The sequence below is a fragment of the Aedes albopictus genome, chromosome 2 (genome assembly GCF_035046485.1).
Source record: "Aedes albopictus strain Foshan chromosome 2, AalbF5, whole genome shotgun sequence".
Classification (NCBI taxonomy): domain Eukaryota; kingdom Metazoa; phylum Arthropoda; class Insecta; order Diptera; family Culicidae; genus Aedes; species Aedes albopictus.
In genome coordinates this window covers 411,930,058-411,955,723 of record NC_085137.1, presented here as the reverse complement: position 1 = coordinate 411,955,723, position 25,666 = coordinate 411,930,058, and the positions used below count along the sequence as shown (strand labels likewise).

Sequence of the window (25,666 nt, the reverse complement as noted above, 5' to 3'; positions counted from 1 at the left end):
TCCCTGTGGGGACGTAAAGCCAGAAAGAAGAAGAAGAAGAAGATGTTGGCAAAAATATGTTCTGCGAGTATTGTGTTGTTTTTTACTGTACATGCATCGCTCCTATAAGGGGTGAGTATCGCAGCATAATCGATTGCGTTCGCTATTATCTCGCGTGAAAATCAAAACAATAGATGCGCGGTTGTTTAGTGTGCAGTATTGTGTTGATCTTTGCGAGTGTCAAAAAATAGTGTCGCACGATCGTATCGTTTTAGCGATAGGTCGACGGGTGCTCGAGTGAATGATTGATGATCGGTGAGCTTGTTCCTTGTTTTGATTTGAAAAAAAAACGCAGTAAATGTTTCTATTAGTTTAAAATCATCCTTCATATATTTACTCAACAAGAACTGCAAAGTTCGTCACTTCAAGTGCCGACCAAATTTTTCATCAATTATGTTTTATTTTAAATAAATTCTCCTGTATTTTTGTACAGTCCGCCACTTTCCGATGCTGGCCACACTGATTTGATCCTTAATTATGCGTTAGTATTTCGCTTAAGTTTGTGTGGCCCGTCACTGTTAGTGTCGGCACAAAGTTTTGTTACAATAGGCCATATGAATAAAACTGAGTAAATACTCTTTACTCAGATCTCTGTGAAGATTCACAGAGATTTACTCCACGGCTTCACACAGATTTAGTAGAGAATATTTACACAACTTTATTCATATGGCCTAATATGTCGATTTCATGGCAAGTAGCATATTGGTTCACCAGTCCTCCTAATTGCGACGTGACGCAAAATCTTTTTTATTCCATAAATTTTTATTAAAAATGTTATGGTCGCACCATTCTTCCAAATTGTAAGGTGACACATTTGTGTGAATACTGTACGGTTGCATGGATCACATCGCTTACCAAAGTGAATTCTTGATCTATGCGCAACTATCAATCCCTCCCTACTAACAATACTCCTTCCCGTGACAACTGTGGGGGTCCAGTAGTACATATAACCTCTAGTAGCAACAGTTGTCATTCCTTCCTCTCCCCGGTAGACCGTAAGGGCGTGGCCAGCGCCGTTATTGACCCAATAAATTTTGAGCTCTCGAAACGTGTACATTGAGGATGGTGACAAATCCCAAGTCCCAAGCCTATTGGTTCTCTGTGCAATTTCGCTAGCTCAGGCCAATCACGGAGTAGCAACTACGAAGTGTACGGTCACCAATGCTCATGCTCATGCTCGCAAAAATCTTCTTCTTCTTCTTTATAGCTCTACGTCCTCACTGGGACTTGGTCTGCCTCGTTTAAGCTTAGTGTGCATTGAGCACTTCCACAGTTATTAGTTGAAGGCCTTTCTTTGCCTGCCATTGCATGAATTGTGAGGCAAGTACAATGATACACTATGCCCAGGGAGTCGAGAAAAGTTTTCCGACCAGAACGGGAATCGAGCCCGCCGTCTCCGGATTGGCGATCCATAGCTTTAATCACTAGGCTAACTGGAGACCCGAAGGCTCGCAAAAATATGTTCTCTGAATGTGTAAATCCGGCTCTAACGGAAACCCAGAAGAGGTTCATAAAAAACACGTAAAATTTATAAAGAAATACAGTGACAAATCAATGAAGGAATATCGCAGAAATCGGAGGAAACCTTGAAAAAAAAAATCCGGGAAGTATCGTTGAAAAAAAATCTTTGAATGCATCTTGGGAGAAATCTCTAAAAAAATCCTGAAAAAAAACCATGAAAATTCCCGTTCGGTATGAATGAAGAAATTCTGCGTGGAATTCCTGAAGAGGGAAAAAAATCTTAAAGGAAGTCCGAACGGAATCTCTGAAGCAATCTTGGGAGAAAACACAAGGAGAATCCTTGAGAAATTCCTGCTAGAATCTCGGTAATAATCCGCCCGAGTTCGGGCGGAATCTCATTGAAAAACGCGAATGCAATCCCGGGAGAAATCAATGAAGGGATCCCGGGAGCGGTTATTGAAGGAATCCCGGGAGGAATGCCAAAAAATATTCCTGAAAGAATTCCGAGAAAAATCTCTGAAGGAAACCCGGGAAGGATCTATGGAGGAATCCTGAAAAAAAATCCCGAAAGAAATCCCGAGGGAAATCGCTGAAGGATCCCTTAGAAAAATGTCAGAAAAATATCTGATAGAAACCTGTGAGAAAACGATAAAGGAATCCCAGTGGTGCAGATAATTTAGAAACCGTTACGTCCACAGTAGTTATCATTCGTAGGGTACGTACTGAAAAAGTTTTAAGATCCATTTCCGCAGAGTATTTCTTCTAAAACATGTTTATGGACACTGGAAGTTGACATTTTAATCAATGGGCGGACAAAATACAATATATTAAAATAATTCCAGCATCGGAACTAGAATCAGTGTTCACACTATGTACACCATAAATTCGTTTAAGGCTCTCTCGAAACCATAAATTGTAACCTCCATTAAGAGTTCAACCAATCACGATCCAAGGCTAATAATCGCCTCAAGTATCACAACCCGCTCAACGTGACGAAAACCGTGTCATATCGTTATCTCCATTATGGAAACATGACCGTGCCGTCGTCGTCGACCCAGCACCAAATTGATTGCCAGAGAAACCGTGGCCGCAAAATCGTGTCATGTCATATAATGACAACAGCGCCGTCGTAAACTTCATGGCCGGCTGGCATATGGCAAACAATCCTCCGGCGACGATGCAGCCAGCCGAGCCTTAGGGAAGACGCCCCCCGCTAGGTTCAAACCGTGATCTAGGTGCAGCACGCGTGCGCTTGACCGTTACTTATCGATTTTCACCACACCCGCCTTATAAGGCCTAGTGACAAGTACTGAGTTGAGTGGTGGCCCGAAGAGTGCGGTTAACAGTTTCGACAAACGCTGACGACGCCTCTCGGGTGCCCTGTTAGGCAGCCCCCGAACGCGTGTTCCTTCATTTATCAAATAGAGTGCTTGCCTTGGAGACCTGCTGACAGCAGCTGTGTTGTTGGTATAGATAGATACTTCAAGGCAGTCCCCGCCGATGAATAAGTGAACGGATAACCCTTCACTGGGCCATATTTATCATCGCATTTAGTATGTGTGAATGTGAATGCGTTTGTTTCAGCTAGCGCATGAAACGTGATTCGTCCCCTAAGAGATCGTATTTTATTTGCGCTAATGGTTGTAAAGTACGGTGGCCTTTAAGGCCTGCTACCTACAATAGCCAGGTGCCCCGTCGAGACACCACTTGATCGTTGGCTGTCGTCAGCTTCGTCTTGAGCTTGAAGCGAGAGGAACGTGTTTGTCCATTCGATAGTTTTGTTTGTTTTTGATCGATGATCGTTATGAAATATACATCTTTATAGGTCAAGGTGATCGTCCACATTAGCAAGTGTTATAATGATGCACATTTTGTGCTCCAATCTCCTATGAATCATCTTCCTCTCATCTTCACCAAAGGTACCATACGATATGCAACGCGAGATAAATATTTGAAAGAGCATCACAAAACCTTTAATTTGCATTAATTTGTATAAGTTACAAAGCTGGTTCAAGAGACCCACCATGTAAACCTTCCGCGACCACCAGACCCCCTGGGGGCCTCCTCAATGGGTTCTATTGTCTTGGAGTGTGCGTGCGAATGCGAAGTCACCTTACGAAATCAGAGACAATCACACGGCGGTGGATGGTGGTAGCTGCCAACCGAGAAAAAAAACTGTTCATTCATCATGGCTTGACCGTGTCCCTCTGGGAGTCCGTCCGCATGTACACCTGCACTACCATTTTCCGCTCATTTGGAGACCCGCGGCCGCCGCTTGGAGCGTGGTACTTCCTCGGCACAATGATTCATTGATTTTGTTGGTCGATGGGTCCTACGACGCGACGTGTGCGTGCCGTTGTCGGCGTAGATTCGATGGAACAGGTGAGTTCGATGCGCAGATAAGCGACGAACGCTTCATCGTGTCGTCGTTGGTTGGTTGGACCTCGCAAGGTGAAGCTGATGAATAAGGCGAGCATGCATCTCGTATACCTGCTAATTGATTTTTGGCTCGCCGATACGAGGTCCGCTTGCCAAAATGATGTTGGTCATCTCCAACCTTGAAATATTAGGAAATAAGTTGTGTTGACAGTATTACTTAGATGGGACAATATTTAGGCGAGCATTTGGGTCACGGTTAAGGTGAGGCGATGCAACAAATTGCAGATATTCAAACAAAAATAATTGGATGACTAATACCTATAGGAATTACATTCATCTTCGATTTTTTGTAATGATACTTGTATCTTTGGTTAGAGCATACCATTAATCGCGACAATCCCTATGTTCCATTGCTTGAAGACTATCAAGTGTACCACGAGAATACTTTTCCAGAGTAATAGTGAGCAGTTTGAAAACTTAGACCTGCAAAATCTTCACAAAATTACGTATTTATAATACAGGGAATTTGAATTTCCGATTCATAATCAAGGTTCATCGCGGCATCACTGATTCTGCTGTGGTTCAGAAGTTATTGATGGGATTCCTTCAGAAATGCCCCCTGTGATATCTACGGTGGTATTTCCAAAGATTTCTTATTTGATACATTCCGAAATTTCTACTGGATTTTTCCCAGATATTTTTAACCGAATTCCTTTAGAAATGCTTCAGGATTTCATGATAGGGTTCTTCCAGGAATTCTTCCTAAGATTCCTCTTAAAATACCTAGTGGAATTTTTCCAGGGATTTCTCCAAGGATGCTTTAATTCCTTTAGAGATTTTTTCGAAGAATTTCTTCTGTAATTCCTCCAGAAATGCCTATTGGGATTGTTCTTGTCATACTCCCTAGGATTCTTTAAATAATCTACTGAAAATTCGGAATTTGCAAGGAATTCCTGTTTTCTCCCAAAGAATTCCTGTTTTACCTAGTATTTTTTATGACATTTCTCCAGGAAATTCGTTAAGAAACTTCTATCACTTCTCCTAAATTTTTTTCTAGGGACTCTTTCAGGATGTTTCTGGAGATTCCTCCAAAAATGTTTGCTATAACTTCTCCGGGAACTCTTAATGGGGTGCCTCCAGGAATTTCTTCTAGTATTTTTTCACGAATTTCTGCTTTTATACCTCCGGTAATTCATTCCGGTATTCCTCCTGCATTTTTTTGGGGATATTTGCATGCATTCTTTAAGAAATTTATCCTGAGGTTTTTTTATTCCGTGAATTCCTTATGTTATTCTCTTAGAAAGTTTGACTAGGATTCATGCAGTCCTTCATGCCATAATTCCTGTAGAAATTCTTGCTTGAGATTCCTCTTGGAGATCCCAAATTATTTCTCAATTCATTCTTCCAGCAATTCCTCAGCAATTTTACCAGGATGTTCCTCCGAGAATTTTTAAGGGGATTACTCTCGGAAATTTCTCCGATGATTCATACGGGGATTTTTCCAAAGTATTACTGGCAAGATTCCTGAAGGAATTCTTATCCGATTTCTTGTTTTTTTTTTGGATTCCACTAGGGATTCATCGAATTTCTTCAGGAATTCATGCTGGAACTGCTCAAGTAATGTTGATAACGTTCCTCCAGTAATTTCCGCTTGAGTTCTCCCAGAAATTCCAGCTTGGATTCAACAATACTTTGTGGGATTCTTCCAGAAATTTATCCTGCATTTTTGGATTTCTCCAAGGATTCCTGCATGAAATTCTCCTAAGAATTTTCTTTTTTCTCTGTGACTCCTCTACAAAGGAGACTGGACAAAAATGTATGGAGTCTGGGCCCGGAATGTACACCAAATTTCTTTGAGAATTTCTTGGGAAATTTTAACGGAAATTTCTTTGATATTTTTTCAGAAGTGCTATTGTTTATTCAGGCGAAAATTCCTCTTTTTAAACCTTCGAGAATTTCTTCGGCAATTTTATTGAAATTCCTTCTGTAATTTCACCAAAAATTGCTTCGAAAATTTCTGTAGGCATTACTGTGGCAATTTGTGAATGGCTTTAATGATTCTAATAAAATATATACAGGTAATTCGGGAATTTTTATAACTAGTTCGCTGGCATTTTTGTATAAACTAGCTGTACCCGGCAAACTTTATCTTGCCTACTTCGTTTTTTGACGTTTCAAGTTTCTAGCCAAGAACAAGTCCCCGGTCAAAAAGTATGAAAGATCGATTTTCAAAAAGTCTCAATTTATCCATGTTTTTTTGCTTCATAAACCTTCCTTGGGTGAAACAGAACAAAACTAAGACGACCAAAATCGGACCTTCCGTTCGCAAGTTATGCTCGGTCCCACGTATGCCACTGCATTCCAACAGCAATATTTTTGGAGTCGAGTCGAGTCGAGTCAAGTACAAGACACTGAAGACGACCTTACAGTTGAGGTCGAAATACGTATCTGTCAAAGGATGCAAATTCTTAGTGGAATTCAAAGGAACAGTACTTGACGCGATTTTCTTTTTACTTACAGATATTCCCCTAACAAGCCCAGGTTAATCATCATCAATTCTGTTAAATTATCTCTTCGAAAATGCCATAAGCAGCTTCTACGGCAGTACCACTAGAAATTCTCTCCGCCATCTGATTAGAAATTTTGCAGGCAATTATGTTAGGAATTCCTTCCACAATTCTTCCGGCATATTTTTTGGGAATTTCTTTGGCAATTTTTTGCGAATTCCTTCGACTACTCCTTTGCAAAATTTTAAGATTCCTTTGGAAACACAAAGACTCCCTGTGGGAATTGCTAAAGGAACTTCAAAAAAAAAGTACCCAAAGAAATTGCGACTTCTAAAAGAATTCCGGAAGGAATCTGAAAAAGAAATTGGCGAATCAATTTCAAAGGAATTTTTATAGTAATCGTCATAGAAAAAATCCAAAGAAAATTTTGAAAAACTGCCTGAGAGATTCCCAATAGAATTGCCTAGGAAATTTCCATATAAGTTTGCCGAAGAAATTTACAAACGAATTGTCGATGGAATGCCAATGAGAATTGCTTTAGGAAATTCCAAAAAAGATTCCAATGAAGTTTTTTGGAAATTTTTGAAGGAAATGTGTTGAAGGAATTTCACCAGGAATTACCGAAAAAATTGCTCGTGGTATTGGAAAATAATAACCGAACAGTTTTCAAATACAATGCTCGAGAAATAGGAATTTCGAAGAAACTGTCGCAGAAATTTCCAAAATCATCACTGAAGAGTTTATTACCCGGCGGGTCAGATGGACCAACCCTTCAACGTTTCTATTTGACTCACGAGATCTGTGTGAGTGTGTGGGGTGTATCTCGATGCAGTCGGCCGGCGGAAATGTAACATGTGGAGGGGTTCAGGACGTTCTGACAGGGCTTCGGACTGCCCACGGGCCTGGGACGTCCTCTCAGATTCCGGAGTTCCTCGAAGGGCACAAAAGGGTCGTCGGTAATACGGCTTGACAGACGAGGCCGATGTTTGCGGTGCACCGGGGTTGTACAAGGGTCAGGGATGTCACGGGAAATGTCACGGAATTTCATGGAAAAAATGTCATGACACCACTTTCGGTGTAAATTTCTGTTCATTCATCAATTCTTAATAATGAATAATAATGAAAAATTAATTATTGCGTCGATAAACATGCATATACCAAAGTACACCCTGAAAAGTAAGTTAGAGCGAAAATTTATTTTTTGCCATAGCACCAAGCAGAGACCGTGATTATCTCTGTATCGCCACAGTTGTCTTGTGAATCCTCGATTAACCATTAGGAAAAAGTTACACATTACGCAATTATGCATGAAGGGTCAAACATTACCCATTATCTTTGAAGCGTTCGCAAAATTGGGTTTCTAGATATGCAAGATTTGGGTTTCTAGAATGTGAATCTGTGGTTTGGCCATTACAGCCACAAGGGCATCGGAAACTGGTTTCGGTTGGATGACTAAATTTGGTGATTTTTATTTATGAAATATGTTGTTTTTTTTACGGGACTAGTAAATCAAAGAACAAATTATACGGATATTCCGGAACCGGTTCCGGTAGAGAAAGAGAAGGACTTTCTAGAACATCTGCTGTTTGCGTGCCGGGGTTCAAAATATACAAATTTTACAATAGCATTCAATTCAAACAAACGTCGTGCTACGAGAATAAAACCTGGGATTTTTTTTATAAATTTCTCCAGAAACACCTTTAGAGTTTTAGGGAATTCAGGAATGTTTGAGGGACTCCTCCAAGAATTTCTCCTTTTTGAGTTCCTCCATGGATGTCTTGCGGGATTCCGATAGCGATTGTTTCAGGGCTTGTTACGAGAAATGCGTCAAGAAATCCTCCCCTGATTCCTTCAGACATTCTTACAGAGACTTGTGCAAGGCTGCAAAAAAGAATACCTCCAGGAATTTCCCCATGGCTTTTCTTTGCTATTCCGTCATGGATTCCTCCAGAGATTCTTTCAGAGATTCCTCTAGGAATTTCACCACACATTTCTCCGGAAAATTTTCCAGGGATGTCTTTGGAGTTTCCCCCAGTGATTCAGTGTTTTTTTAGAGGATTCCTTCAAGAATTTCACCAAATTTCTTTTCAGGTATTTTTCCAGTTATTTCTTTAGAGATTTCTTCAGGGATATCTGCAGAAGAATACATCCAATAATTCCATCTGGACCCATTCGAAGTATTTTTGCAGCAATTTCTTCCAAGAATTCTTTCAGAAATTCTACAGCGATTATTCCAGAATCATTCTTAGATTTTATTCAATGTTTACTACACAGAATCCTTTAGAATTATATCCAAGAATTTCTTCTGGAATTCCTCTAAGGATTCCTTCAAGATTTCCTCCAGGGATTACTTCAGAAATTCTTTCAGGAATTCCTCCAGTGATTCCTTCAGTAGGATGGTCAGCCAATTTAACATAAAAAAAAAAACTGTGTGAGTGTTTTTACAGCTACACCAATTGTTTACAGAAGCTATTTTTTTCTTTAGAAATACAACAAATTTTCAATTCTTATACTTAACCTAGTGGAAATTATCCGTAGTTACCATTTTGACTTCAATATCATAAGAAACACATATTCTAGGGACAAATTGAAGTTCTGATTACAAAAAGAAATCCATTCTTCAGAAGAAACTCCTGAAGCATTATCTGAAGGAACTCTTGGAAGAATTTCAAAGACGATTCTGGAGGAAACCCAGCAAAAACTCTTGAAGGATTCTACAAACAAAGTCATGGATGATTTTCAGACGTAACTCCTGTATAACACAAGCTTCCAGACGAAACTCCCGCAGGAATTCCAGAAGAAACTCCCGGAGGAATCTCTGAAGTACTTTCTGTGCTATTTTCAATAAAAATCTTGGAAAAACTTCTGTCGGGACTTTTGAAGGAAATCCTGGAGGCACTCCTGAAAATCCAAGAAATTCTCCAAGAATTAACCCAAGCATTCTTCCAAAAAAATTTTGCCAAGAAATCCTTCAGGTGTTCATACAAGGATTCATTCAGGTCTTCATTTTTTCAAAAATGTCTTCAGCAGTCCCTGTAAGAAATTATTTTAGAGTTTTGCCCTGAGAATACTCCAGAAATACATGCAATGATTCTTTGTTTTTTCTTCAAAAAATCCTTCAGGATTAATGATGCTATTAATGAATATTTTTTCAGATGTTTAGGGAGGGATTTCTCCCGGATTTTTTTTCCAAGGATTGCACTAAGAGATCCTACTTGAATGCATCCAAAAATTTCTTTTCTGGATTTTCTTCCTCAAGCGTTCTAAAAGGAGTTCCACCGGAGTCCTTTCGGGAATTCCTTCAGGTGAATTCATGGATTTTCTCAAAGGATTCCTTTATTTGAGAGTTCTTTGGAAATGCCTCCAGGAAATCCAGGATTTTTTTCCAAAAATTCCACTTCGAAATTTCTTCAGGATTTCTTCCAATGATAGTTTATAGGCTAATACGAGAATACCTTCAAGAATTCCTTCAAGGATATTTTAAAGAACACGCCAAGAATTTATTCAGGGATTTTCTTTTTCAAAATTTTCTAAGGATTCATATTTTTTAATTGTTTTCTTCTGAAATTTTTCCAGTTCTGTACTGGTTTGTGAGCACCTTGAGATATCGAAGGATTGGAGCATGCCGTAATTGAAAAAGAAGTTTTTTTTCCAAAAAGCCTTCTTTTGCTTTTATTTACGATCTTTACCTCTTATATCAATCAATCCATATCAGTTTTTGATCTTCAGTAATTCAATTAGGAATAACTGAATATGTTATTCGTTAGATTTTTCCACCTATTCGGGAAGCAATTTATTAGGTATAGGAAAAACCCAGTGTTGATTAGGTATAGGTGGAGGGGGGGATGAAAATTCCTAATTTTAGCGTGACATACTGAAGGACAAGGTATTTGGAGTACTTAGCTCAAATTTTCTGGAGCACCGTTTTCCAGAATCGTTCAACGGATATGGCTAAAAATTCATCACGCTGATTGTTCAGTGACTGTCAACATCATGATGCAATGCATTTTCATCTAAATCCGTTTAACGGTTCTAAAAAACGGTGCTCCAGAAAATTTGAGCTATTTGACGTACATACCTTATCCTTAATGGATGATCCCTTATGCAATTATTCAACCTGTTTGGTGAATCCCTTACTATAATAAAGTACCACTTTTCTTCTTCTTCAGATAGTACAAATCTGTTTTTTTATCTGTATTATCGAGATTTTTAGTCCTAGGCTAGTTCATCTCGGGACCCACGCTTTACTTCCTTTTTGAAGGAAGAACTCACATTTTGCGAGTTTGTCGGGAGTGGGATTCGATCCCAGGTCCTCGGCCTGAAAATCTGAAAATGATTAGAATATCTATGATACTACGCTCAAATATACTCACTTTTAGTTGAAGCATTTATACAAAACGACAAGTTAAACAGTAGTGTAACACCCATTCATCAAATTAAATTCAACCTTGCGATGCGATGCGATGCGCCGAAAAAAAAAACATGAAAACGATCATTTCCCGTGTACGGGTCACTAACCTCTTCCTCTTCTGCTGATGCCTCCTCGGTGGTGGTGGTGGTGGTACTGGTGGTCGATGTGGCCGCCGCCGTCGTGGTGCTGGTGGTTGAGGTGCTCGAGGTGGCTGGTCCGCGACCGAATATCAACGAGGTCGCCTTTAAACCATCCACCCTGACCATCAAGGCTATTATCACTGCAAAGAAAGTGACGAGGAGAGAAAGAAATATTATAAAAAACGTCAGAGGTCAACGTCAAGTAAATTGAAGCATACGGGCAAATTGTGGGAGTACGCGTGGGCCACTGCATCATCAGCAGCCGGGCGGTCTAAGCATGGATCCACAAAATCGTCACTAATTATCGGTGTTGGTTTTGAGCTCTCGAGTTGATTGCATAACCAGTTTGCCGATTGAGCAAAGCACTGATAAAAATCAACAGTGAGTGTGAGAACCGTGGCATGGCGTAACTTTTTTTTAAAGTCAATACATAAATAAAAGATATATTGCCGAATTTTGACGACCTGAAGCTGCAAGCAAAATTTTATGCTGAACTTTCGGTATAATTCACTGAATTGTTGCTAGTGAATGTGATCAGTCGATCTAACTGAACGAATCAGTAAATTTTGTTGTATTTCCACAGCTTTCTATAGAAAAATAATAAAAAATTGAAGGGTAAGATTTTATAGACAATTGAAATCTTATGATATTTAATACAGATCCGCGATAAATATTACTCTAAGTGTATTTTTTTTTCTAGAAGTCCTCCAAATATCTTCAAAGACTTCATTTTAATCCAACACATCGTTTCGAGTTACCGCCCTTTCAAACTATAAGGCGAAACTGGAAGCATTTCCTCATTTTTTTGGTTTTTGATTTTTTATTAAATAACGAAGCAATACAGGTACTCTTCGATATAACGTACAAAAAAGTTTTCTCTTTGTACGTTATATCGAAGTGTACGTTTTATCGAAGCAAAGAAGTATTTAATATTTTTTGTGCTAGTATTGATGCATTCGACGTGAAATTAATCCCAAATAATGTTTTCGGTGAAATTCACAAAACCAATAATGAAAAACTTGAGTTTTGACGAAAAAGTCATTTCGTTTTTTGTGCTTCGATATAACGTACATTTTGCTTCGATATAACGTACACTAAATTTTTCCCCAAATTGCGCTAATTCTGGGTAACAAGGCTAATGCTGCAACAGAACATTGATTTGAGTGATTTCGTAGTTTATCTAAGGGTTATTCGTGGGAAAAATAAAATTTTTCAATGTTGTACGTTATATCGAAGCAAAATGTACGTTATATCGAATTCGCTATATCGAGGGTACGCTATATCGAGGGTACGTTATATCGAAGAATACCTGTATTTTCGAAATCGGTTTTCGTGCACATGTACAGTATGGATCAGGGTATCTTCTGATTTTTTTACGCGGTAGAAAATGTTTTTCGTTTTTGCAGAAACCATTTTTGAACAAAATTTCACAGAAACTTCTGATATACGAATGTACTAGTATGCATACTACCCAGACAACCAATTTGCACGTATAATGAAGTTTATGTTCATGTTATACGTACTTTTATACGGAAAAGTTACATCGCATAAGATGCAGTAAAAGTGCCTTATGCGTACAAAAGTGGAGGCGCTATACGTGCATTGACGGGAAAATAATGACGCTATATGACTTGAAGCGATATCTTATGCGATGTACGGTATGTACTATTGCGACGTAATATAGCGCCTTATGCGACTAAAATATAAGAAATAAAAAAAAACTTGTCACCTAAGTATCGAACTAATAACCTTTGGATTAGCGAGCCGCACTTCACACTTAGCACCAAACACTACTTATGAAACACACTGATTAAATGTCATGACACTCTAACTCACCTCAGTGCTTGTTGGAATGCACTTGATTTCCGTGCGCTGTACGTGTTCGGCAGGCTCTTTGAAAATCAAAATGATGTAGCATGATTTCCCGCACAGTTACCACTACTCCTCTCTTGCTAGCACCACCCATTGTTAATTATAAGGTCAACCAAACAAAAATGATGACTTTGTAACTTGTTTTGTAACCATAATGATGACTTTTCACTTTCTTTTAGCTTTTTGGCACTCCAACAGCACCTCTTCCATTGTTATCACATATCACATCGCAATATGCCGACGTTAACGATTCTAGCTTATGCGAGTTTGTATGTACATTTGAACGAGTTTATTTTCACTTTTATGCGATTTAGTTTGTACACCAATGCGAGTTAAACTAACATAATTAGAAAAGCACCAAGCGAAGTCGTATAATCATCGCAGTACGCAATTATGTGAATTCAGTTGACACTTTACGAGTTCACTCGAACGCTTTTGCGAATAAGTAAAGTTCGTCGCAACAAAACATTGGAACATCGTCTACTACGATGTAGTCATGCATTATAAAAGTTAATTTGCACTCTTATATGATTTTACCAGATACATCGCAGTAAGTTCAAAAAATAACATCATATGCGATGAAAATTGTCCCTCAGCCGTACATATATGCGATAGTGACTTAAAATAGTATGTTATACGATGTACAGCGTGCATCCTTATGCGATTCCTGGTTGTCTGGGTAGTACATTCGTATGTTATCATGTCATGGTTGAAGAAACCACCATCAACGGTATCAAATTTGCCGACACCTTTGTCGACTGTCTTCGCCGTAGAGTTGTGGTGGTGCACTTGTGCTTCTACCGTCGATATGTGAACTGTGTCATGCTTGTGCTGTTTGTGGGTCAGTTTGTGGGCTGTTTGTTATAAATTATAAGATCGCGCAAACACTGGCCAATCAATGCAGTGGCCTGCCACTGCTGGAATGCAGCGCACAAACTCGCGTTGGACAAAACAAAAGCACGATAATGAGATTCGTTGCGGATCGATGATGATGATGATGATGATAGCTAACGATCGGCGCGTTTGTGCGATTTTTGGGGTAAATTATTGGATTAGCAATGTTTATCTTTTCGATCGATATTTCAAAAATTTTTCATTTAATTCAGAGCGGTGCATTTGAAAGAGGTTTTGAGTTTTTTTTTTTCATCGCAATTAATGGAAACTGATACGCACCAAAAACTCAAGGTTGTAGTTGATTAGTTCAAAAGCTCGTAAAAACTTTTTAATGTGTACAGGTACATTATAAGACATAATGAACATTTATTTTAAAGTACACTGACAACCGAACTTATTACAACGCTGCATAGTAGGCCTGGCCGCTTTGATGCTTGTAATACTTTTCCAAAGTGCTGCAAGTATGGATAATGACAAGAAAAGCGATATAGAAGTAGTATATTCTATCATTTTCTAGGATCCTTTCTATGAGTGGCTGTGTATGTGTAGGCAAGTGTAGACAAGACATGACTATACTAGAAAAAATTCATATCATTAGCTTCAATATAGGAGCCGTAAACAGCGTACCTATACCAAAATTTTGGTATTGTTATATTTTAACCTGTTAAAATTTTCCTTACTTAAATTCACATGTGTAATGCTCTGTAGTACATCATGGGATCTCATCAGTCTCTTTTTTGATGACCTTCTTTTCAGGTTATTTCGGGCAATGATTAACTAGGAGACATGTATAAACCCTTCCCTAACAGGGACATCAAAGTGCAACCGGCTCATATCAATCTTCCGGTACTAGCGCGGTTGGCCAGCACCACGCTGATGCTGAGTATAACAACGATATTTTTTCTACGTGTTGTACAAAATACAACAGCGCGATCACTTGAGGGCTAAAACCTGAATCACTATGCCCCCTTAGGATTAGAAATTCCTAGACAGAACTCAACCTATGAAAGTAACTAACGGTATGGACAAAAAGGCAATCTGCCAAATAAAATACAATTACAGGATTGACTGATGAACCAAATACAATTATGAAACCTCATCGTCCTGCGATTTGAAATTGTGTAATCTCTAGAGTAACCGGACAAAAAGAAAAATGTTGTGTTGTATATGTCCATTTGTAATGTCCTTGTTCATAACGAATTTGCAGTGTTCAACTATACGATGTGACATTCTATAATGCATTTGTAGTGCTTCACTATACTACGTAATATTTTTTGTCCATGCATTTTTTTAAAATTTGTGTGGAATGTAGATTTCGATGTCAAAAAAGTCTACGTGATTTATGAACGACTCCATGGAACGACTCCATGCATACACAATATGTTGGCTTATCTGCCCATGATCGCATAGTTGACGTAACCACCATTCACAATGTCAGCATTTACAAACTAATATATATCGCATGTGCATAATTGTGACCAGTTTCATTCAATATAGCACAAGATCTAATCACTAGTTAGATATCTGCGTGAAAAAAATCAAAAACTTTTAATTTTTCATTGCTAAAATTTCAAAAGTGTGTTAAAAACTACAGTGGCGCTTATTTCATTACTTTATTTATCACAATCAAGGGGACTTTACTTATTGCATTCCGGGTGGGAATAATGATCAGATAGAAGACGAAGACTGGTGTAACGTAATCAATTGCATGACGGGGGATCAAAATTTGTACATTTTCATTATCGATTCGCATGATGTTGTAGGAAACCTTGAAGCAGTTTCAAACAACTGGATTGTGAAATGAGTCATTGGCCAAAGCCATGCATCAATTATCCTACTTAACTTACATAGCTTCTTAAAGTTTTGCCAAATTTTAAGTACTACCAAGTTCACATTTTCAAGGCCCCTATCTGACTTATTCTTGAATATTTGCAAAAGAGGCAGCAGAATATTCACTTTTTCTGAGTATTTTCTTACCTCTTGTGCAAATATCTATTTTTAGGATCTTCAGAGAAGAGAACATTGTTATTGTTTGACTCCTCATTACGCAGTTTATCCACATATCGTATCTTGACATAGTAATGAACCAGACGCAACGAGAGATGAGCGTTAAACAAAGAGACTGTGAAAGTAGCAGATGATAATTAGTCAAGCCATTCAATCGAGATTGAAAAACAAATCATCAATCTTTCATTGCCATTTTCCATTACTTCTACACCTATGAATTCTTTAGTGACCGTCAGTCAAAGTACACGCGTTTTTAATTCGGTCCGAGCCGCGCGCTTAACGTTGTTGTTTTTTATATTTATTTATTTGTGCATACCCGCGCGTATCGTTTTGTGTGCCGTTCAATTAATTAGTCAATATGAGCTGTGAAATTTGCGCCCAAGACTCTGTCTTCGATTCCGTAATGTGGACCTGCGTGGGATGTTCGCGCATATTTCACCCATCCTGCTTGGGCTTAACTACTCAACGCATCTCATTGCGAAAAAAGGAGAAAAAAGTGGACGCACAGTCTTTTGTTCTGCCTTGCTGCAGTTCGTGCCAAACACTTGTATCACTAAATTTTGAATTCCACTCGCTAGTGAAGCAGCAGGCGCAGCTAGCTGAATTCGTGCATAACAACACAGAGGTTACCCACCGCCTCAGTCAGCAAAACAAAGTTGACGTGTTACACGACGCAGTCGATCGCATGGAGGGGTTGCTCATCGACATAAAGAAAAAGTTGTCGATGCAAACTTTAAATGGAAATAAAGGTGCCATAGCCGCTGATGGACTTGGAGATTTAAAAGATCTTCTAACTTCCCTCGTTAACACATCAATAGAAGAAACTAAGCGGCGAGTTGAAGATTATTTAACAAATATTACCAACGATTTGTCGCACGAACTTAAGACTATATGCAGCGAAGTACAAAATTTAAGCAGCCTGACTATAGAGATGGCTGCTCATTGCAACGAGCATAACTCAAGCCAGTTGCAAGCCGCACAAACGGTTGAAAGCGACGTTTTGAAGGAAGTAAAGTCGCTTGCTAGAGCAATTAATACATTAGACACCAATATCTGCAATGCACGCTTTTCTTCATCGACGAAACCCCCTAGTTTGATGGACGAATTAGCTCAAACTTCGGTGGAAATGGATCTGGCCCAATCACAAAATGCTGAAAAATCTGGTTGGCGCAAGCTAGGTTCCAAAAACGTCTGGCGATCTGACTGGACAGATTATGATGCTCGTCAGCAGCGTCGCGAAAACCAACAAAAAGCAAAAGATAAGGCCAGAAGACGAAGAAAGGCTAGAGGACAGCGGCACAGCAGTTCGGTATATTCAAACGGTAATGCACGCCCCAATTTAAGCGATAAAAAGGATTACAATCACTTGAGCACTAGCAAAAATTCTAAAATGAGCAAAAACAAAAGGGAAAACACTCCCAGCTGCAGTTACTACAATTACAACAACGACAGCGTTCGCCAACCAGCTACTACGTTTCTACCTCCGGATAAGGATTTACTCGCAGCTGCTAAAGTTACATTCTCCAAGCCACCAGTTAAAAAACAACATGGGATTATGTTTCAAAAGGGTGAAACGCTGAATCCATATCCGGTTGATGACCAGTTTCCACAAACGAGCCCGACACCCACTTCAAATTGGACATTTGGACCCGCCTTGAGGAATTCTTTCTCCCAGCACTGTACCTCGTGTTCCTGTGAACGTTCGTGTTTTCCCACAATCTGACGCACTCATCAGAGGCAGACCAAGACGAGCCGGACACAGCTGGTAATAAATCGTTATTAATAATTGATACTTATCATGAAATTGACAAACTACCATCGGTTACTACAAATTCATCTGCCACTGAAATCCTGATCTATTGTCAGAATTTTAATCGTATGAGTAGTGCACCAAAAATTAATGCAATATATAATAATATATTAAGTTCAAATTTTTCAGTCATACTGGGCACTGAAACTAGTTGGAACGATGGTATTAAAAATGAAGAAGCTTTTGGTAGCAACTTTAACGTGTTCAGATGTGACCGTGATTTAGTTTTAACCAAAAGACAATCTGGCGGAGGAGTAGTAGTCGCAATTTCTACCAAATATAATTCAGAACAAATAATTTCGCCTAAATTTAAGGAGTTCGAACATGTGTGGGTTAAAGCTCATATTAATGGGGAAACTCACATTTTTGCTTCAGTGTATTTTCCACCTGATCTAGCATGTAAATCAACATATGAGAAGTTCTTTGAAGCAGCTGATAAAATTGTATCTCAGCTTCCTCCTGAATATAAAGTACATGTATACGGAGACTTCAATCAGCGCGGTGCAGACTTTATTCCTGATGCAGAAAATGAGAGTATTCTTCTGCCAGTCGTTAGTGATAATGACACATTACAATTTATTTTTGAGAAAATTGCCAACTTGGGACTTAATCAAGTAAATCACGTAAAAAATGGACAAAACTGTTTCTTGGATTTTTTGCTTACAAATATACATGAAGATTTCTGTGTGACTGAATCTCTTGATCCTTTATGGAAAAATGAAATATTTCATACGGCAATTGAGTACTCTGTATTTGTACATAATAATTGTAACCCCTTTGACTGTGAATTCGAAAATGTATTGGATTTTAATAAAGCAAACTTTGACAACATTAAGGCTAAGTTAAATAGGGCTAACTGGCAATCCGTTTTAAGGAATCAGACAAATATTGATTGCGCTGTGGATGTCTTTTATAAAATTTTATCAGATATCATTAAAGAAGAAGTTCCACTCATGAAAAAGCGACGCAATTACAACTCCAAAAATCCTGTTTGGTTTACCAAACAAATTCTAAATTTAAAGAATCGAAAGCAAAAGGCTCATAAAACCTACAAAAAATGCGAAAATCAAGATAATTTGGCGAAGTATTTGAATATCTGCAATCAACTAAATACAGCAATTTCTTCCGCTGTTTCAGATTATAACGAAAAAACCGAAAGTGAAATCAAATCCTGTCCAAAAAACTTTTTCAATTATGTAAAGTCTAACAAATTTTCCCTTCAAAATGACATTAGACGAGAAAGATGGAGATAATTCAGAGGATATTTGCACTCTATTTGCATCATTCTTTCAAGAAACCTACACAAATCATACTGACAACGATCGTGACTTTGAATATTTTTCATATTTCCCTGATTTTCCAAATGATGTAGGTGTTAGTCACATTAACGTTAAAGATATTTTAGATAAATTAAATGATCTAGACACCACAAAAGGATCAGGTCCAGATGGAATTCCACCATCATTCTTAAAACCATTAGCAATAGAACTTACAACTCCATTATTTTGGTTATTCAACATGTCGCTGGAAGCTGGAAAATTCCCGCTGGAGTGGAAAAAATCTTTTTTGATACCAATCTATAAGTCTGGTAAAAAATCCGATGTTCGAAATTATCGTGGAATTGCAATCATTTCATGCATTCCAAAACTTTTCGAATGCATCATTAACAAAAATATTTTCTCTCAGATCAAAAATAGAATAACTATTGCCCAACATGGTTTCTTTAAAGGTCGCTCAACGGCTACAAATCTGCTGGAATTTGTCAATTACTCTTTAAATGCAATGGATAATGGTAATCGTGTTGAAGCACTTTACACTGATTTTAGCAAAGCATTCGATAGACTGGATATTCCTATGTTGATTTTCAAGCTCGCAAAAATGGGAATTTCGACTAGGCTCCTCGGCTGGATTGAGTCGTATTTGACTGATCGCCAACAGATAGTTCGATTCAATGATAAAAAATCAAAACCAATCAAGGTCACATCTGGTGTTCCCCAAGGTTCACACTTGGGACCCCTGCTTTTCATTTTATACGTTAACGATATTTCTTTTATACTACATAAACTGAAAATTCTCATATATGCTGACGACATGAAACTGTTCTTAGAAATTAGAAATAAAGATGATGTCCATACATTTATAAATGAAATACAAATCTTCCACATATGGTGCTCTAAAAGTTTGCTGAAATTAAATGTTAAAAAATGCAATCATATAACTTACAGCAGAAAACGAGGTGTATCAGATGTTTCAATAAAGTTAGGTAACCAAAATGTTGAAAAATGTGATAAAGTAAGAGACTTAGGAATTATCTTAGACTCGAAATTAACGTTTGTCGAACATTATAATACAATTATTCACAGAGCAAGCAATATGCTCGCATTTATAAAACGTTTTGGCTATCACTTTCAAGATCCATACACTATAAAAACATTGTACATTGCTTACGTTAGGTCAATATTAGAGTATTGTAGTGTTGTTTGGTCTCCTTACATGAAAAAATATGAAGAACGTATAGAGTCGGTACAGAAGCAATTTCTTTTATATGCGCTGCGTAAGTTAGGATGGACAGTTTTTCCTCTTCCTTCATACGAAGCTCGTTGTATGTTGATCAACATTCAGACGTTGAAAGAACGACGAGACTATGCTATGGTTTCATTTGTTATGGATATTGTTTCACAGAGAGCTGATTCACCTGAATTATTATCCAAATTGAATTTTTATGCTCCCAGCCGGCATTTGCGAGATAGGAACTTGTTCTCAGTGGAACGTCATCATGCAGATTATGCTAAATATGGACCGATAAATCAAATGATGTCCACTTATAATCGACATTGTGAAACAATTGACGTGAATATGTCTCGAACGCAGTTAAAGAAATATTTCCATAACATTCGAAATGGTAGAAGTTAAGCAATATAGGGCAATTTTTCTATATGTTACCATTATTTGTGAAATGATTATAAAAAAGGAATAGATGGAAGAACAATAACATATTATTATAAAAAGATTTTCACTAAAAATATTAATGTATATGTTAAGTTGACGATGTATTTTAAACGGTCTACATTTGATTGACGGCAAATAAATAAATAAAATAAATAAATAAATTGAATGCAATGCTTGAACTTTTCTTAGAGTACCTCTAACTTTTACTAATCGCCAAGCCCTATAAAAATTGATTTAATAATTCCAAATTTGCTTCAAATGTGTATTGGAAATAAAAGCATACTATAAGGATAACCACTCATGAAAATACGTTTTTAACTGGAAACTAGACATCAAAAACAGAACGGTATTGCTGCTTCTCAATTTAGCTACTATTGAAACTTTTATTTGTAAAATCAGAAATATTACTAGGAAAAATATGTGAGTAATCGTAATGTGTTCTACAACTTATTTGAAACAAAACTAAGACACAATATTTTATGTTACTAAGGTGGTTTTCGAGGACCGACAATTTTTGTGTAAAAAGTCTAATTTCATAAACTGATGGGGTGTTAAGGGATGAAATTTCTCTAACTTCTTTATTTGTATAATGAAGTTTCGAGGCGATTGATTCATTGTATAACAGTAATTATTCTGAATGACGTATTACGGATTTCATTTTGACTCATAAACATCCCTACAGTTACTATAGATGATAAATTCAACTAATACAATATAGATCTTTAAAAACAAGTGTTAGATTAATACATACGTGTAATTAGAGAATGGATCAAATGTTCATACTTTATGCTGCAGTAGTCTCCTCTTTACAGAAGTTTGTGTACTTCAGGTGTTTTAACCCGAGTAGGTGGAAAAATCTGATGAATAGCATATTCAGTTAATATTGATTGAATTACTGAAGAGCAAAAACTGATATCGGTTTGATTGATATAAGAGGTAAAAGATCAAAAATAATAGCAAAATCTTATATGGTGAACAACTCAATAATAGCTCGTTAAGATATTACAAGATCAAAACAATAGCAGACAAGAATTATCATTTTTTTAGAAAAAAAAAAATGAAAAAAATGTCCATGCAGCATCGAACTTACGACCTTAGGATTCACAGGCGGCGTTGCTTACCACTCAACTGTGGCTCGCTGTTGTAAATAACATGGGAATAAGGGGCTGTCCATAAACCACGTGGTCATTTTTTTGGAACTTTTCAACCCCCCCTCCCCCGCGTGGTCATTAGTCCATACAAAATGGTCATTGGCCGAAATTAGTAAACCATTCAAAAACTGATAGTTTTTATTAACGAAAAACACAAACAAATATGAAACATAAATTGCATGTCACAACGATAAAAACGATATACAGGTATTCTTCGATATAACGTACCCTCGATATAGCGTACCCTCGATATAGCGAATTCGATATAACGTACATTTTGCTTCGATATAACGTACAACATTGAAAAATTTTATTTTTCCCACGAATAACCCTTAGATAAACTACGAAATCACTCAAATCAATGTTCTGTTGCAGCATTAGCCTTGTTACCCAGAATTAGCGCAATTTGGGGAAAAATTTAGTGTACGTTATATCGAAGCAAAACGTACGTTATATCGAAGCACAAAAAACGAAACGACTTTTTCGTCAAAACTCAAGTTTTTCATTATTGGTTTTGTCAATTTCACCGAAAACATTATTTGGGATTAATTTCACGTCGAATGCATCAATACTAGCACAAAAAATATTAAATACTTCTTTGCTTCGATAAAACGTACACTTCGATATAACGTACAAAGAGAAAACTTTTTTGTACGTTATATCGAAGAGTACCTGTATTAAACTTCTTGCAAGAATTATTTGCTTAACGTTGCTCATCAAGTAGGGCTGCTAAAACATCTCAACATCTAAAATACGACCTATCAGCGATGCTCCAAAGTAGAAATATCAGCATTGAATACACAGTTTACACCCTGGCCATCTAATGATGCTTGCATATAAAATATTTCAATATAAATGGGTTTTAATGGCTTTTTTCAGATTTCGAGGCTTTAACAAAAAAAAGCTTATGTACAAAGGTGAATGATTATAATAATCTTCCACGGCGATGTTCAAGAAATATTACAGTCACTGTTTACAAATAATCATTTTTTATCTTTCTTTGAAATACATATAAGAACTTTTACATTTATCCGCTTAAGTTTCTTAACACTCTATTTTCAAAATTTTGAAAAGTTCGCGCAATTTTTATAAATATCTTCATTTTCTCCTTAAAATCTTCAAGTTTTGTTATCTATATACGTACCGTCGTGCGGGGCTACTTTTGAAATGCGGGGCTACTTTGGACACTTTAGAATATGGATTTTTTTAATTCAAAATATGGTTCAAATCTGTTTGATGTCTTTGGGACTATTATGAAGCAATAGTTTTCCCTTCATTTGGTTGAAAATATTTTTCAAACAGACCGTTTATTGCTTGTCAGGACGCGAAAAAACATCGAATAAACCAACAAAATAAACATAACGTATCAGAACATTTGGTCTGTAAGCATTGTTTCTACAGTTCATAAAATTCAAAGGGTTGATCAATTCATTCAAAATGTATCAACGTAGCATAAACAATCAAATATTTATATCGTTATACAATATAATTGACCGTTTTACCTACATTAAGGATTGATGGTCCCTTTTTTCAGGCTATCTTTATCACGCTGCTCATAATACCAAAGGAAGCACAGAATAAGATGGACGCATATTTTTATTGAAATCATGTCTGATATAGTATACTACAGTATTGGTACAAAGTAGTTTTCTAAATAATCCTGGAATTTAAAAGGCAGTTTTGTTATAGATGAAAATGTCCAAAGTAACCCCCATCCGGTTCTATATGAGATGTGTCCGATTGGTGTATGAACAACTTTTTTGTTTATTGATGGATTTAGTTCAAATTTTGCATACATTCTACATATATACTCACGATTATAATGTGTAAAAATTGTGAAAATCCATTCACTACTCTGGGAGTTATAATGTCATAAAGTTGAAAAACCATGAAAAAGTGTATAAAGAAGTCCCGCACGACGGTAAGTAGCTGACAGCAAGACAATGATCGGACTGCTTTTTCTGAAAGTTTTAAGAAATAGAACCCATGAATTAATGGGGTCGAATTTTTTTTTCTGTCCCTTAACACCCCATTTTACGGTAGTTACCTACCAGAATAACCAGAGAATATATAATTAATTAACGGTTACAGCGCCACCAACCGGCAAAAATAGAAAAACTGTCATTTCTGCATACGTTTGACAGAGTTTTCCCATACTAACTTCAAGCTCGGCCCCTTAGACTTTACCGATTACGCTCATATTTTGACTGTAGCTTCTAGGAGTCCAGAATTCTACAATCTAAAAATAATCACTATACAGGTTTGTCTCAATTATCCGGAGTTGCGTTCTGAATACATCTGGAGAATGAAATGGCGTAAGAAGTTGAAATTTTGACATTTTGCTATTCCTACTTTGATTAGTTTACAGTCAAAATTTAAGCTTTGTACAGCATTTTGTTTGGAAGATACATGTTTGAGAAGTTCCGAATCTGGCCTTCGGATAATCGATCCCGATTTTGTTTCAATTAATGTAAAACAATTGGAAATTTTGTTTATCAATTCCATTGGGAATTCTTTCGGCAAATTTGAACAGTCCTTCAACAATTGTTTTGTCAAATTTCATTGGGTATTGCACAGTTTTTAAAATTTTCAAAACGTATAAGACAATTTTTTTTAAATTCCTTCCACAGTTTGTTTGAGAATGTCTTAGACAAGTATTTTGTCAACTACTTCGGTAAGTGGTTTGGGAAAATTATTTGATAATTTCCTTGGAAAATAATTCGGAAGTTACATTGGAAATTTCAGCGGAAATTTCTTTGAAAATTTCTCAGCCATTTTTTTAAACTTCTTTGATTACACTAGTTTACACTAGTTTAACATTTTTGAACTCGGTAAGCTGATGATCGTTTTTTGTGTAGAATCATACCCTGAGTTCGAAAACGCGAAGGAAAAAAATTACAGTAGAGCGGATTTTTTTTTTCGACTTTCCATATAAGGTTGATGATTTGAAATCTATTTTTGCTCTATTTTTAAGCAAAGTCGCTCACTTCACACATCTTATTCTCCGTAATCAATGCTCCGATTGAGCTGATTTTTTTACTGTAACTCGCCTACATATAATATGTAAAATAAACGTTGAGAAAGAATTTTTAAATTGTTTTTTTTTTTTGCAATTTCTCATCGTAATAGGCTGTTTTACCTCACGCAAATCCAGTGTTGGTAAAAACTCAAATTCTCAAATCTCATGGTTGAGTTGTTTCACGCGCGATTCTTGACTCGCTAAACTCACCGCCGAAACTAGAATGTCAAAAAATCCTTCTAAATAAAAAACTAGGATATTCTATGTTACAAGTAGGGGAAATCTTCACTGAAAGTTCGAGAAATCGCTTTAAGCTCACTTTTGGTTAACTGAAGATTTCCCGTTCCTCTGAATTCATCCGAACATTTGGCCAACCAGCATTCGACCAAACAAATTTTCCGTTCAGATGGCATTTGGTCAAATGGCGTTCGGACAAACGACATTCACCCAAATAGCTGATTTTTTTGCATTTTTTTTTACATCGATAGAACTTTAACCTTGATATAACGTTCGGCTCCGTAAAGCGTTATACGTGATTGTGCCTCAAATAACTGAACTAGATAAAGTAATGTTGGTTCTATTTTGTTAGCCCTTACGTGATTCCTTGAAAGAATCCCTGTAGAAATCTTTCAATGATATTCTTGTAGAAATTTCTGGATGAATCTTGCCAGTAGAGATCCTTACAAAACCCCCGCAAGAATCGCTGAGAATAATATCCTTAGAAGTTTCTGAAGGAACAAAAAAAAATCCAAACAGAAACTCCTCCACAGGAATTCCAACAGAAACTCATGTAGAAATTTCCTCGGTTGTTCTTCCGTTTGTAGTTGCGTAGCATCTAATAGAAATGCCTAGTCAGTTCAACAAACATCCGGTGATCTAAAGAGCATGACGGTGTTACCCCCACCGATGAGTGACGGGCTTACCCGAAAAGCCCACTTTTTCTAAATTACACCGTAATTTCTGAATAATTTTCGAAACTCACCTTTCGATGAATCTTGGCACTGAAGAATAGTACAGATGAGAATAC

At 37.2% G+C, this 25,666-nt stretch overlaps 1 protein-coding gene across 4 annotated transcripts in view; it reads right to left on the bottom strand.

The window, feature by feature from the left end:
• The window catches only part of LOC134288478 (zinc finger CCCH domain-containing protein 18-like), a 282,279-nt gene that overhangs the window by 59,699 nt on the left and 196,914 nt on the right, over window positions 1-25,666 (bottom strand). For all 4 annotated transcript variants that reach the window (XM_062853460.1, XM_062853463.1, XM_062853461.1 and 1 more), the window contains exon 4: window positions 10,905-11,077. In XM_062853460.1, coding sequence (XP_062709444.1) covers window positions 10,905-11,077 — 173 coding nt within the window. The remainder of the gene's footprint in view (window positions 1-10,904; window positions 11,078-25,666) is intronic.